The sequence below is a fragment of the Perognathus longimembris genome, chromosome 9, assembly GCF_023159225.1.
Source record: "Perognathus longimembris pacificus isolate PPM17 chromosome 9, ASM2315922v1, whole genome shotgun sequence".
Classification (NCBI taxonomy): Eukaryota; Metazoa; Chordata; class Mammalia; order Rodentia; family Heteromyidae; genus Perognathus; species Perognathus longimembris.
Window position 1 is genome coordinate 67408582 of NC_063169.1, and position 13859 is coordinate 67422440.

Genomic DNA, 13859 nt, shown 5'->3' on the forward strand with positions numbered 1-13859 from the left:
ATGGCCAGGGATGATAAGCATTTCCTCGTGTGTCCTAAGAGCCTTTTTCATGCTCCTCACAATGACAAGGCCAAAGGTGTGTTGCAATCACCCCTCCTTGGCAAATGAGGAGCAAGGGAAAAAAACAAGGTCCCAAGGTTTCCCACAGCCTAGCAGATGGCAGTCATGTAGCAAGACCAGGGCTCAGTTCCTGCCTTCCTCCATATGTGCCTTTTCATTGCCCCTTGATGGTGCAGCAACTGTAAAACCATTGTTTTTGTTGAATGTCTTCCAGCCTCTGTTTTAAGTTGCTCTGGGTGTTTTTGTAAAATTTCTAAATGCATCTAAAAACCTAGCCATCATTTTTTCTTTACATTTGAACTTACTTTAATTTTTTTGATACATTACAGAATGATGCTACTCATAGGGGTTCCTTTCAACTAGTTGTACTTAATGTTTATTCAAAGTTCTTCTTTTTTGATTGAGGGAACTTTTTTGAATATTGGTAATATGGCTTTTCCCTGTGGTTTCCTAAGAACTTGTATGTCAACATTATCTGGAAGGTTTTCTTACCTCAATAAATGAACATCCTCAGTTACTAGCACTTGTTTTTTTCTTCTTAAAAATAATTCTAGGGGATGGGGATATGGCCTAGTGGCAAGAGTGCCTGCCTCATATACATGAGGCCCTGGGTTCGATTCCCCAGCACCACATATACAGAAAATGACCAGAAGTGGCGCTGTAGCTCAAGTGACAGAGTGCTAGCCTTGAGCAAAAAGAAGCCAGGGACAGTGCTCAGGCCCTGAGTCCAAGCCCCAGGACTGGCCAAAAAATAAAAATAAAAAAAATAAAAAATAATTCTAGGTGTATTAAATGAAGCTGCTCATCTAGATTGTAGATTAGATTATAGTGCAAATAGACTTTCAGCAGTTCTGCCCTGTGTTTTTGTTGCAAGTTTCCATTAGTAGCTCTGAATAAATATTTATTGATAACAATAACACTAAAATAATAACAGGCTGACATTTAAAAAAATTGACAGCATAGGTCAATACTTTGCTCATCCTCTTCTTAGTAGAAGAGTGCATACTTTACCATCCTAAATGTGAACCTTCTTTGTTGCTTAGAATAAATGAGATTCCCATTTTCCTCTTAAAGGGCTAGAGAGTTGTACTGTAGGATTGGGCAGATCCACTGTACACTAATGCATGATTTGGATGACGAAGAACCCAGGTGGTCCCCCTGGCTGGTAATCCCTCAGCACTCTGGTATGTCCTAACAGTGCCAAGTAGGCTGGAAGGATTTGGAGAACAGGAAATAAGCTCTTGGGAGATAAGATTGGCAACTATGCACTGTAGACAGGAGCGGAAATAAGAATGAATATTAGTCCAAGAAAACAATATTGTTAGTTCCAATTCATTTTTTTTTTTTTTTTTTTTTTTTGGCCAGTCATGGGCCTTGGACTCAGGGCCTGAGCACGGTCCCTGGCTTCTTCCCGCTCAAGGCTAGCACTCTGCCGCTTGAGCCACAGCGCCGCTTCTGGCCGTTTTCTGTATATGTGGTGCTGGGGAATCGAACCTAGGGCCTCGTGTATCCGAGGCAGGCACTCTTGCCACTAGGCTATATCCCCAGCCCCGTTCCAATTCATTTTTATACCAAGTATCATTGGAAGAACTCTGTCCCCAATTCAGGGGCACTGACTGCCTGCTTAGTTATACTAGATAGAGCTCAAGTGAAGAAGGACTTGATTGGAATCATATTTCAGGTCACACTGTATCTCATCTGATGAAGAATTACAGAAGGATGAAATTGAGTCTTTGGAGGTTTTGTTTAACAAATGTTAAACAGGATAATTGTCTTAAGATAATTTGGTATTAGAAATCATTGAGAAGTATCTTTTTCCTGGTCTTTTGTGTTTGTGTCATCTGTGATTGTGCAGGCTAATTTCATGAAGAAGATGGGTTTTACTGTTGATGTTAACTGACTATGCAACTATGTATGGTAGTGCATGATCAAGGAGAGAAGGCAGAAATAGAAATGATGTAACTAACATTGTTAGATACTGTCTTACAGAGAAGCTCCTAGTAGATGAATGCTCACTATGTTAATCTAAGAAAATAATCTAAAAACTAGTTAGACATGAGTGTCATCTTTTTGTTTGCCATATTCTACTTTGTGGCAGCCATTCTGTGACACCATTCTGAAGAGTTGTAATGAGTGTGGGATTCTATAATTAATGATCTTTAGATACCAGACTGTAACTGAATGCATAGTTGTAGATTATAGTGTTTAGGTCAAATCACTGATGCATTTGATTTTGCTTTTTTTTTTTTTTTGCCAGTCCTGGGCCTTGGACTCAGGGCCTGAGCACTGTCCCTGGCTTCTTCCCGCTCAAGGCTAGCACTCTGCCACTTGAGCCACAGCGCCGCTTCTGGCCATTTTCTGTATATGTGGTGCTGGGGAATCGAACCTAGGGCCTCGTGTATCCGAGGCAGGCACTCTTGCCACTAGGCTATATCCCCAGCCCTTGCTTTGTTTTTTTGCTAGTCCCAGGGCTTGAACTCAGGGCCTGAGCACTGTCCCTGGCTTCTTTTTGTTCAAGGCTAGCTACTCTACCACTTGAGCCACTGGGCTACTTCTGGCTTTTTCTATATATGTGGTGCTGAGGAATCGAACCCAGGGCTTCATGTATATGAGGCGAGCACTTTACCACTAGGCCATATTCCCAGCCCACAATGATGCATCTGAAAGGAACATATGAAGCTGGCCTTATTGAGTATTTGGAAACTCTTAATTTTCCAACACATTGTCATTTAAAGATTTCCATTGCTATTGATTTGGCTTTTTGAAGCAAAATTAAATCTGTAATTTAAATAGAGAAAACTGGCTTACATAAGTGAATCTTTGTTGTCCTCTTAACTATCTGTGGATCATTATGTGTGTGTTCATTGACTGTAATTGTGTATAGAGCACAGTATTTGACTATGGAGCCAAAGATGTCTTCATCTCTCTCCTTATCACCTAACAGTATCTGTCTCATCATAGTCAGACAGTGTTATTAAAATGCATTTGGAGTGGCTGGGAATATAGCCTAGTGGCAAGAGTGCTTGCCTCATATGCATGAAGCCCTGGGTTTGATTCCCCAGCACCACATATACAGAAAACAGCCAGAAGTGGCGCTGTGGCTCAAGTGGCAGAGTGCTAGCCTTGAGCAAAAAGAAGCCAGGGACAGTGCTCAGGCCCTGAGTCCAAGCCCCAGGACTGGCAAAAAAAAAAAAAAAAAAATGCATTTGGAAGTTTAAAATAACCTAATAGACATAGTTTTTAATAGTATAGTTCAAGAATATAGTTTTACAAAAATTGTAATTGCATATTATAATTTGCAAAACAGATTCAAATTTGCTATGTCCATGTTTAAAGATGTCCTTTTCCTCAGTGGTACAGATCTATGTTTACAAGCTGATAGCTATGCTGGATTTTGTCAGCACTGGACCTGCAGAGATGGGCCAAGAACAAGGGAACTCAAGATGGGATACAACTGAGATTTAACTAGTGATTGACAGGTCTCCAAAGATCACAGCTTCATTCAATTTTTGCAGAGTTTTAGGAAAACAATTCTTTCTTGAAAATGTTGAGGATTTTATACATCTTATGAATGTTGATACTACCATGTGGCTCTGGCAGACTAAACCAGACCGTTCTTGGGGCTTCTCCTAACCCTTTATTAACCTGGAAGCACATTCAAAGACCCACAAATCAGGTATATCCATTGCATGACTTTGAGAATTTATGGGATTTGTATGTTGGTCTGAAAACATGAAGCAAGCTTTGGACGGATAGGTGGGTATGCAAAGAGTGTGGGCCTTGTGGTGAGTTCTCAGATGCACTTTCTACTTCAAAATGTATGTGAGAATTTGGCAACTGTTTACATTGCTGTCTTCTATACACAAAAGTCACTATGTGTTTATTATTATGCACAGAATGCTAGAAGGAAATGGGGCTCGTGCCTTGATGAATAGCAGGAATGCTCCTACTAATGGAGATAGTCCTCTTTTATCAACACAGGACAGTGAACAGTGTCTGTGAATGTTCTGGCGTTCCAGCTCAATTTTTATCTTCCTGAAGGCAGTAGGAATGCTTTATATCCTCCATCTCAACATTAGCTACATAAAATCAGCATAATAAATAAGTGCCAAATGCCTGACTGAATCAATTCATCGCCGTCATTAGGATGGGCCTGCTGGGAACAGCCTTGGGGAATACTCACCATGATAAACCTGAGGCTCTTATACTCAGTGTTGCTATGATAAATCCTAAATAACCTAGATATTTCAACTGTGTATTTTCAAGTTGGCCATGTGTAGATATTGGACTATTTAGAAATAAGGTGTAGTGTAGGGAAAAAAATGTTTCACTTCTGGACAAAAATGAAATTAAATCTCATCTCCATTCTTTTTCTGTACTAAATGAAATAACTGATTGAAAAACACAGGACCACCATATGTGGGATCACTGCACACCTGTGCGAGGCAGGTGCTGAGTTGTATGAGTTCTCTGTTTTTATAGCTAAGTGTGCATTTGTATTGTATTATTTGTCCAGATGTCTGCTGCTTTCTTGGAATCTATATCAAGTATTTGTGGATCCAAGTGAGACTTTGTGTGTGGACTCTCCAATCTGCCTCTCAGTCCCTCCACTAATCCTTCCCTAACCTTTTCTTGTGCCTGTCTATACTCTGTTTCTTTCCTATAGTTCTGGTTTTTCTCCTATAGTAAATCTTTTTCTGTTGGTTTTCTAGGTGGTCCTAGTGAGGTGGAATGAGCCATACCAGAAGCTGGCCACGTGTGATGCGGATGGGGGAATATTTGTGTGGATTCAGTATGAAGGCAGGTGGTCTGTGGAGCTGGTAAATGACCGCGGGGCTCAGGTGAGTAGCCAGCAAACTACTGCCAATGAAAGACCGCAGCAAGTGTCCTAGAACAACAGTATTCACATTGAAAAGCACTGAAAAGTTTGCTTGCTTGCTTGCACTCTTACATATTAGTTTGAACTCAGGGCTTCATGGTTGGTAGGCAGCTGTTCTACTGCCGAGTCATGTCTCATTTTGTTTGCACTGGCTGTTTTTTAGATGGTCTGGCTTCTTTGCTTTCAGTCTTCATATTTTAGCTTCCCAAATATGTACCACCACATACAGCTATTGATCAAGAAAAGGGGTGTTATGAACTATTTTCCAGGTTGACCTCAAAACGTGTGTCCCTGTCACAGCTTCCCAAGTAGTGAGCATTAAAGGAACCATCAGCTGAACCCCCAGCGCTAAGCTCAAATGCTGTTGGCCCTTGTTTTTTTTGTTTTGTTTTGTTTTTTTGCCCAGTCCTGGGCCTTGGACTCAGAGCCTGAGCACTCACTGTCCCTGGCTTCTTTTTGCTCAAGGCTAGCACTCTGCCACCTGAGCCACAGCGCCCCTTCTGGCCGTTTTCCATATATGTGGTGCTGGGGAATCGAACCTAGAGCTTCATGTGTAGGAGGCAAGCACTCTTGCCACGAGGCCACATTCCCAGCCCTGGCCCTTGTTTTTGGTTTCAAAAAATTTCTTTTCAGCAGTAGATTTTGTACTCAACCTTGAGCTTGCTAGGCAGACACTCTGCCACTTGAGCCCCCCTGCCCTGCCCCCAAACTTTCTGAATGGAGTAAAGAAGAAATAAACAAATGAGAATCTTGCCTTTGGCCCTGCGTGATTAAGTCACTCTGGAGAGAGCATGGGAGACCTTCTGGTCAGCCAGGCTGCAGCTGGGAGAACTCTGTCAGGGGAAGTGATCTGTGAATCACGTACTGTTCGGTGTTGGGATTACGTATTAACTTTGGATCCTCTGAAGTGCTTTTGGCATATCCCTTTGTTGCTCCCTTTTAGAAGGAATTTCCCTAGTACTATCATCTTTACATGTTTCTCACTGAGAGCTCTGTGATTATTTCCCACAAATGAAGAGCTTTTAATACAGGATTCTGTCAGGTTTCAATTAGTATCACCACCTGTTGTCATTTTTAGCTCTTTCTGATACAATTTGTCTTCCCTCTGAAGAAAACACTTGCTCCATGGACACCCTGCTGAGCTGTGCTATTTCTAGAACCACTCCACAGTTGTGTGGGTTTGTGGTACAGTCCTCCTGGAATGGGCCACTTGGCCTGCCTCCTCTCATATATTTTACAACAGGCCAGGGCAGGTGGTTCTTGTCCTGTCAATTTGACAAAACTATGACAATAGGATCTGAGTTCTCAGAAAATGTTTATTGATGAAGGGTTTCTTGAACTATTTTAACTCACCCACTACCATTTTCGTGATTGCCTTGCCATTTATTTCTAAGGGACTAGATTTTCATTTTTCCTTTTCTATTTCTTAAATGAGCTCTATGGGCTTCTGAAGTGTAATAGACACAGGCTAGTTAAGTGATCTAAAATTGCAAGGCATGAAGGTATTATCATCAGTGAGTCTTAGCAAGCTGAGGTCTCACAGAAGTCATCATGGAAGACAAACCTACCTTTCTGAAAACAGAACATTATTTGTGAGTTTATTTAGTGGAGAAAACATAGTGATATTGACTCTGATAAAGCCACATCAATTTCATGCATGTCTCCGCAAAGTGGGAAAAGGAAGACCAGCCTTTTTAAAGAGAAGCTGCAAGTGCAGTGATGTCTATGCATTTCACTTTAAGCAGGGATATTGTGGTCAAGAACACAAGCTCTAGAGTCAGACAGCACAGGTCAAAAATCTCACTCCCAGACTTGTGTATAGAGATAGGTCTCTGTGCTTATTTTTCAAAATTTATTTTCTATTTTTAATTGCTACTATAATGGTGATATACAGAGGAGGTAAAGTTACATGAGTCAGGTAATGAGTACTTTTCTTTTTTTTTTAAGCAATGTCACCACTTCTGTGCTTATTCTTATCTGTAATACAGGGACAATAATGGCCCCTGCCTCACCGTGAGGCTTCTGTGAGAAAAGTACTTCTACCCTCGTTTTCAGGTAGCAGCTGTCACTGTGTATATAACCCTGGTTCCTTCAGTGGTTTGTACAACTATTGCCTCATAGTCTGTAGCTCAGAGTAACCTTCTGACCAGCAGCTGTATGTCATTCCCAAAGACAAGTTCACGGCCTGGAGTAAAAAATGTTTATGGTTTCTCTGAAGTGGACACTTATGTGAGGTTGTCCATCAAGTCTCTAAAATGCTGTTTTCTCCAACTACCCAAAGCAGAAGACATTTTCCATAGTATGGTCCAGTGAGAGTGAGATTTGCCTTCAGATTTAGGATGGCAAGAACACTTTACATCATTGCTCAGGATAAAAGGATAGAGGAACTCAGAAGCATGCCCACTAAGTGCTTGAGTTTTTTAAATGACTTATTCCTCTCACCGTGTAAGAACTTCATCCCGACTGTATTCTGAAAATGGTGTTATTCTTATTTGATATGAGAAATATTCATCTGGGCACTGGTGGTTCATGCCTTTAATCTCAGCTACTGAGGAGGGTGAGATCTGAGGATCATGGTTCCAAGCTATCTTGGGCAAGAAAGTTCATGGGACACTTAACCTCCAAATATCCCCTCAAATGCTGGAAGTGGAGCTGTGACTCAAGTGGTAGAGCACCAGCCTTGAGAGAAGAAACTGAGCGTGCTCTGGGCTCGAGTAAAGGCAAGCTCCAGTGCTGGTGAAGGGATGTGTGTATGTGTGTGCGCGCGCGCGTGCATGTGCATGGGAGTGACCAAGAGAGAGGGAAAGGAGGAAGGGGAGAGAGATCTAGTAACTTACTCAAGGAGTTTCATGATTGGTGAAGCTAGAATCAAAAAGCCTAGTTTTTTTTTGGCCAGTCCTGGGGCTTGGACTCAGGGCCTGAGCACTGTCCCTGGCTTCTTTTTGCTCAAGGCTAGCACTCTGCCACTTGAGCCACAGGGCCACTTCTGGCCATTTTCTATTATGTGGTGCTGGGGAATTGAACCCAGGGCCTCATGTGTACGAGACAAGCACTCTTGCCACTAGGGCATATCCCCAGCCCCCAAAAAGCCTAGTTTTAATCTGTAACACTCTACTACACTGTTCCCAGACAAAACCCTTTTTTTTTCTCTCTCTCTTTTGGAGGAAATCCCTATATTTATAGTATATCCAAAAATGCTCAGACTTTATTTGTTTGAAAGGCCTACCCTAGCCAAACAGAGCCAGCACCACATGGCTTTCTGCTGTCACCAGCCTGTCTGAGCAGGGCCCCCCCCCCCCATCTCCTCCATATGGCAGTTGCGTGACCACAACCACCTGGCACATCCCTCCCTGCTTCTTCCCGTAGAGTTTGGAGCAGACAAGCATGCTTGCAGTGAGAAAGGTAGATGAAGTCAGCCTGGAGGTAAACAAGCTGGGTGGACCACAGAACGTTTGGCAGCCACTAGAGCCTCACAAGTGCCTGTGCGTGCCATGTGCCACTGAAGTAATCACTGTGTCTTGTGGCCTCATTCCATGTTTTATGTAATTTTGCTATTTGAAGCGGGATCGCTAAAATTTAAACACATCGAGCCACTGTCATCATTAAACACTGGCATTTGGGCGGGGGGGTTAGTGTTAAATTATTGGGAATCAGATGTTATATGAGTTAAGACACACCATACGTGGCAAGGTTGTGGTGCTGTGTACCTTTGGAAATAGTGCTAGTGCAAGAGTGATCCTGTGGCTTGGAGGAAGAGCATCTCTGAAACCACCTCAGAGAAAATCACTGCTTTCCGAAAGGAATGATAGGCGTTGCTTAGGGTAGAGCATGTCTTTCATTGTCACAAGTATTTGGCAAAAGCTAAGTGATAATTTAACACTGGCTTTCTCGGGAATCGATCATGAATCTTACTCCAAAGCGAGACTGGACGAGTGGCAAGCGCTGTTTCACAGCGTGAGTCACTGAGGACGGCCGTGCCAGGCACGTACACTTGGAGACAAGGATGGAAGCCTGCTCTAGGCAATGGTGCAGTCAGGCTGCTGCTCAGCTTCAATGATTCCGTGTCTGAACAACTCTTTAGTAAACCAACAGAATCACAACCCACCCTCTGCAGTTGAAAAAAAAAAAAACAACTATCAAGGGGGGGATTTATGCTCTTTTTAATTTTTAAAAATTTTTTCTAACACTTGGTTTCTATTTTTGTTTGTGCAGTTATGCGTGTATATGTTTACAGTGTTTTGGATTGGACCCTTTACTTGGAAAACATTCGACCACTGAGTTACATCCTCTAGCCTTGTTTTTCTTTTCAGACAATGTCTTGCCTTGAAATGCATGTTCCTCCCTCCTCTGTCTCTGAATGCTGGGAGTAATTCATGCACTACTATGCCTGGCCAGTTGTCATATATTCGTGTTCCAGGCTAACCAACCCAAGTGAACCAGCTAAAATCTGCGCAATATACCTAAATTGACATTCTCAAACAAAACAAAACAAAACCCAGAAATCTCCAACAGGTATATGGAAAAGTGCTCAACTTCACTATTCATCAAGAAAGTGCCAATCTAACCACAGTAAGATACTACTTCACTCTTGTTAGACTGGCTCTTATCAGACAAAGGTGTAACAAGTTCTGGTAGAGATGTGGAGAAACACCGTTGGTGGGAGTTTAAATTTGTACAGACATGAAAAACAGTATAGAAGCTCCTCATGTGATCCACCATCTAATTACTAATGCACAGGTAAACAAAATTAGGAACCAACATACACAAGAAATCCAGTCATAAAAAAATGAAATTTGGGATCTGGGAATGTGGCTTAGTGATAGAGTGCTTGCCTAGCATGCATGAAGCCCTAGCTTTGATTCCTCAGCACCACATAAACAGAAAAAGCTGGAAGTGGTGCTGTAGCTCAGGTAGTAGACCGCTATCCTTGAGCAAAAGAAGTTCAGGGGTAGTGCCCAGGCTCGAGAGAGAGAGAGAGAGAGAGAGAGAGAGAGAGAGAGAGAGAGAGAGAGAGAGAGAGAGAGAGAGAGAGAGAGAAACAGAAATTCCGTCATTTGTAACAACATGGATAAAATTGGATATCATTATGTTAAGTGAAATAAGCCTGGCACAGAGAAAACAATTACTCCATGATCTTACTCATTATATGGATTCTGAGAAAGTTGATCTCATAGAATAATGGTTATCAAAAGCCAGAGAGTGTTCCATGATGCATAGTTAAAATGTATGTGTTTGTAAAATGAAAGAACTTTTCAATTTTATTGAAGAATATAATGTGTTCTCTCTGAAAGGATGTTGTTTAAAAATTTTAAGAAAAACTAAATGGTGTAACTTAATTGGTTGGAACATGATACACAAGAAACTGGTTCTGTTTTACCTGAGGAAACAGCCTTCCTCAGTAACCTCAGAGCTGTGTCTAAGAGCTGGCTCCTTGATTGATGCCATTGTCACCATAGAGACATTTCATAAATAAAGCTAGTTAGCCTAAATGTAAATGGGGTTGGGAATGTGGCTTAGTGGTAGAGCGCTTTCTTTCCATGCATCAATTCCTGGCTGGGTTCTATTCCTCAGCATCACATAAACAGAAAAGGCTGGAAGTGGCGCTTTGTCTTAAGTGGTAGAGTGCTAGCGTTGAGTGAAAAGAAGCCAGGGACCCCTGAGTCCAAGCCCCAGAATTGTCAAAAAAAAAAAAAAAAGAAGAAGAAGAAGAAATATAAATGGACTAAATTCACCAGTTAAAACATAAAGCTTGGCCGACATGGTACCTCAAGATTGTAATCCTGCTACTTAGGAGACAGAGATTGGCAGATCCAAGTTCAAGGCTATTCCAGACATAAAAGTTTAGAGCTGTGACCTTGGTAAATGTTTTCCCTTTCTAGCTATGAACTGATGTTTCTTCTCTATCTTAAAGGTGAGTGATTTCACGTGGAGCCACGATGGAACTCAAGCGCTTATTTCGTATCGAGATGGGTTTGTCCTGGTTGGTTCTGTCAGTGGACAAAGGCACTGGTCATCTGAGATCAACTTGGAAAGTCAAATCACATGTGGCATATGGACTCCTGATGACCAGCAGGTAATGCTTCTAGAGCGTGAGGATGCAATGTTACCTGGGGCTGGGAAGGGAGGCGAGGGCAGGAGAGGAGCTGCAAAGGCCTCTTAGAGAATCAGAGTGTGCCAGATAGAGGTCTTTTCTCAGTCTTGTACCTGTGGTATGTACTTTTTCCAACAGCATTTATTGAAAAAAGTGCCTTTCCCTCCAGTATGTCTATTTGACTCCTTTGACAAAAATCAGATGGCCGCAGATATGAGAGTTTATTTCTGGATCATTTATTTTATCGCATTGGTCTTTGGGTCTGTTTTTGTGCTCTGCATTTTATTATGATTCTGAAGTAAAATTTGAAGTCAGGTGTTGTGATACCTCTGATGTTTTTCTTTTTGCACAGTATTGCTTTGGTTATTCAGGGTCTTTTATGCTTCCATATACATTTTGATTAATTTTTCTAATTCTCTGAAGAATGACATGGAGATTTTTATCAAGATTGCATTGAATATATAGATGGCATTCAGTAATATACTGTTTTCACAATGTTAATGCTGCCAATCCATGAACATGGAATTATTTCCATATTCCAGTGCCTTTTCCAATCTTCAGTGTTTTATAGTTTTTATTGTAGAGGCCTTTTACCTACTTCCTTTCTTCCTTCCTTCTTCCTTTTCCTTACTCTTCTCCTTATTCCTCTTCTTCCTTTTCCTCCTCTTCTTTTTTCTTCTTTCTCTTCTTTCTTTTCCTCCTTTCTTTCTCTTCTTCCTCCCCTCTCTTCTCTTCTTCCTCCTTCTCCTCTTCCTCCTCTTCCTCTTCTCCTTCCTCTTTTTCCTCTTGCTAGTCTTCTTCCTCTCCCCCCTCCTCTTCCTATTCTCCTTCTTCTGTCCTGAGGCTTGAACTCAGGTCTGGGCGCTGTCCCTGAGCTTTCTTGCTCAAGACTAGTGCTCTACCACTTAAACCAAAGCTTCACTTCTAGCTTTTTTTTTTTTTTTTGGCCAGTCCTGGGCCTTGGACTCAGGACCTGAGCACTGTCCCTGGCTTCTTTTTTTTGCTCAAGGCTAGCACTCTGCCACTTGAGCCACAGCGCCGCTTCTAGCCGTTTTCTGTATATGTGGTGCTGGGGAATCGAACCTAGGGCCTCGTGTATCCGAGGCATGCACTCTTGCCACTAGGCTATATCCCCAGCCCTCACTTCTAGCTTTTGATACTTGACTGTAGATAAGAATCTTACAAGTTTTCCTGCCTGAGCTAGATTTGAACTATGGTCCTCAGATCTCAGCCTCTTGAACAGGTAGGATAACAGGTGTGAGCCATCAGCACCTGCCCTCACCTTCTTAGATAAATTTATGTCTAGATATTTTATTACTTTTTTAGCCTCTTTGTGGGTAGAATTGCTTTCTTATTTCTTTTTCAACCTTTTTGTTGTTAGGGCATAAAAAGCAACTGATGTGTTCCTTTTGTATCCTGCTACTAAGAGTTTTGTGGTGGAGCCTTTAGGGTCCTTAATTATAGAATCATATCATTTTATCATTTGCAAACTGGTAGACATACGCTTTTTTTTTTTTCCCTTTGTGTCCCTTTCCTTTCTCTTACTTTATTGCTCTCGTTAGGAAATCCAAGTTCTATAGCAAATAAGAACAGAGATCATGAGCACTCTTCTTGTCTCATTTGTGACACCACAGACTTGGCTTTGGGAGACTGTGTCTCCAAAAATACCCAGCAAAAACAACAATAAAAATTAAAGAAGAAAGAAATGAGAAAAAGAAACTGTCACTTGTACTCATATGCACATGTAACACATTTGGTGAGGTGAAAATAATACACACTTTGAAAATATAAGGTAACGACTGAAGTACCAGATTAGCATTCAAGGAAATATGCTGCTTCTTCCTCAAAAATAGTTTAAATAATAAGGGACTCTGTAGGGATTTTTTCATTGTGTATTTTTCTTCTTAAAATGTAAATTAAATGTCTCTTTTTGTTGGTTTGTTTGGCAGAACTGGGGTTTGAGCTTGAGTGCTCATGCTTACTAGGTAAGGCATCTTGCCTTTACGCCTCCAGCCCTCCCTGGTTATTGCTGGTGATTTTTGAGATAAGATCTTCCTGCCTGCCTGATCATTCACCTAGGCTACATTGGCCATGTTAGGCTTCCCATTCTAGCGGGGTGCAAGCAAGGCTGGAACCACATTCTTCCCAATCTCAGCCTCTCAAGAAGTTGAATGTATAGCATGAGCCACCAGCGTCTGCCTAAAATCTGAACTAAATATTTTAAACTTGTATCAAATTTAACTGAAGTCTAAATAGACTCTATTGAGAACTCAAATAGTATAATATTTTAGAAAGACTAGGTTGAAGTTCAACAAAATAAGCACTAGGATATAGGTACTTGTGGGGGGAATGGGACCAAGCAGAGAGGGGTAGATGAATGATGGGGGGCAAATGGGGTGGATGCAGTCATGAATTCATTGTGTATACCACAAAATTAGGAAAAGTAAGGGAGGGGGTATGTTGAAGGGAGGTAAGAATGTTGTGGGGCAGGGGTGACATGGATCACGATACATTGTATTCATAAACTGCTTTGTTAAATGGCACCTCCTTTGTACAACTACTTAAAGATAATAACTTTTTTAGTTCACAAAAATTTCAGTAACAGGGGCTGGGGATATGGCCTAGTGGCAAGAGTGCTTGCCTCGTATACTTGAGGCCCTGGGTTCAATTCCCCAGCACCACATATACAGAAAACGGCCAGAAGTGGCGCTGTGGCTCAAGTGGCAGAGTGCTAGCCTTGAGCAAAAAGAAGCCAGGGACAGTGCTCAGGCCCTGAGTCCAAGGCCCAGGACTGGCCAAAAAAAAAAAATTCAGTAACAAATGGTATAA

General features: G+C 41.7%; 1 protein-coding gene across 2 annotated transcripts in view; it reads left to right on the plus strand.

Moving 5' to 3' along the window:
• Positions 1-13859, plus strand: part of Tulp4 (TUB like protein 4) — a 124023-nt gene that overhangs the window by 62177 nt on the left and 47987 nt on the right. For both annotated transcript variants that reach the window (XM_048354377.1, XM_048354376.1), the window contains exons 3-4: positions 4773-4901; positions 10851-11012. In XM_048354377.1, the coding sequence (XP_048210334.1) occupies positions 4773-4901; positions 10851-11012 (291 nt within the window). The remainder of the gene's footprint in view (positions 1-4772; positions 4902-10850; positions 11013-13859) is intronic.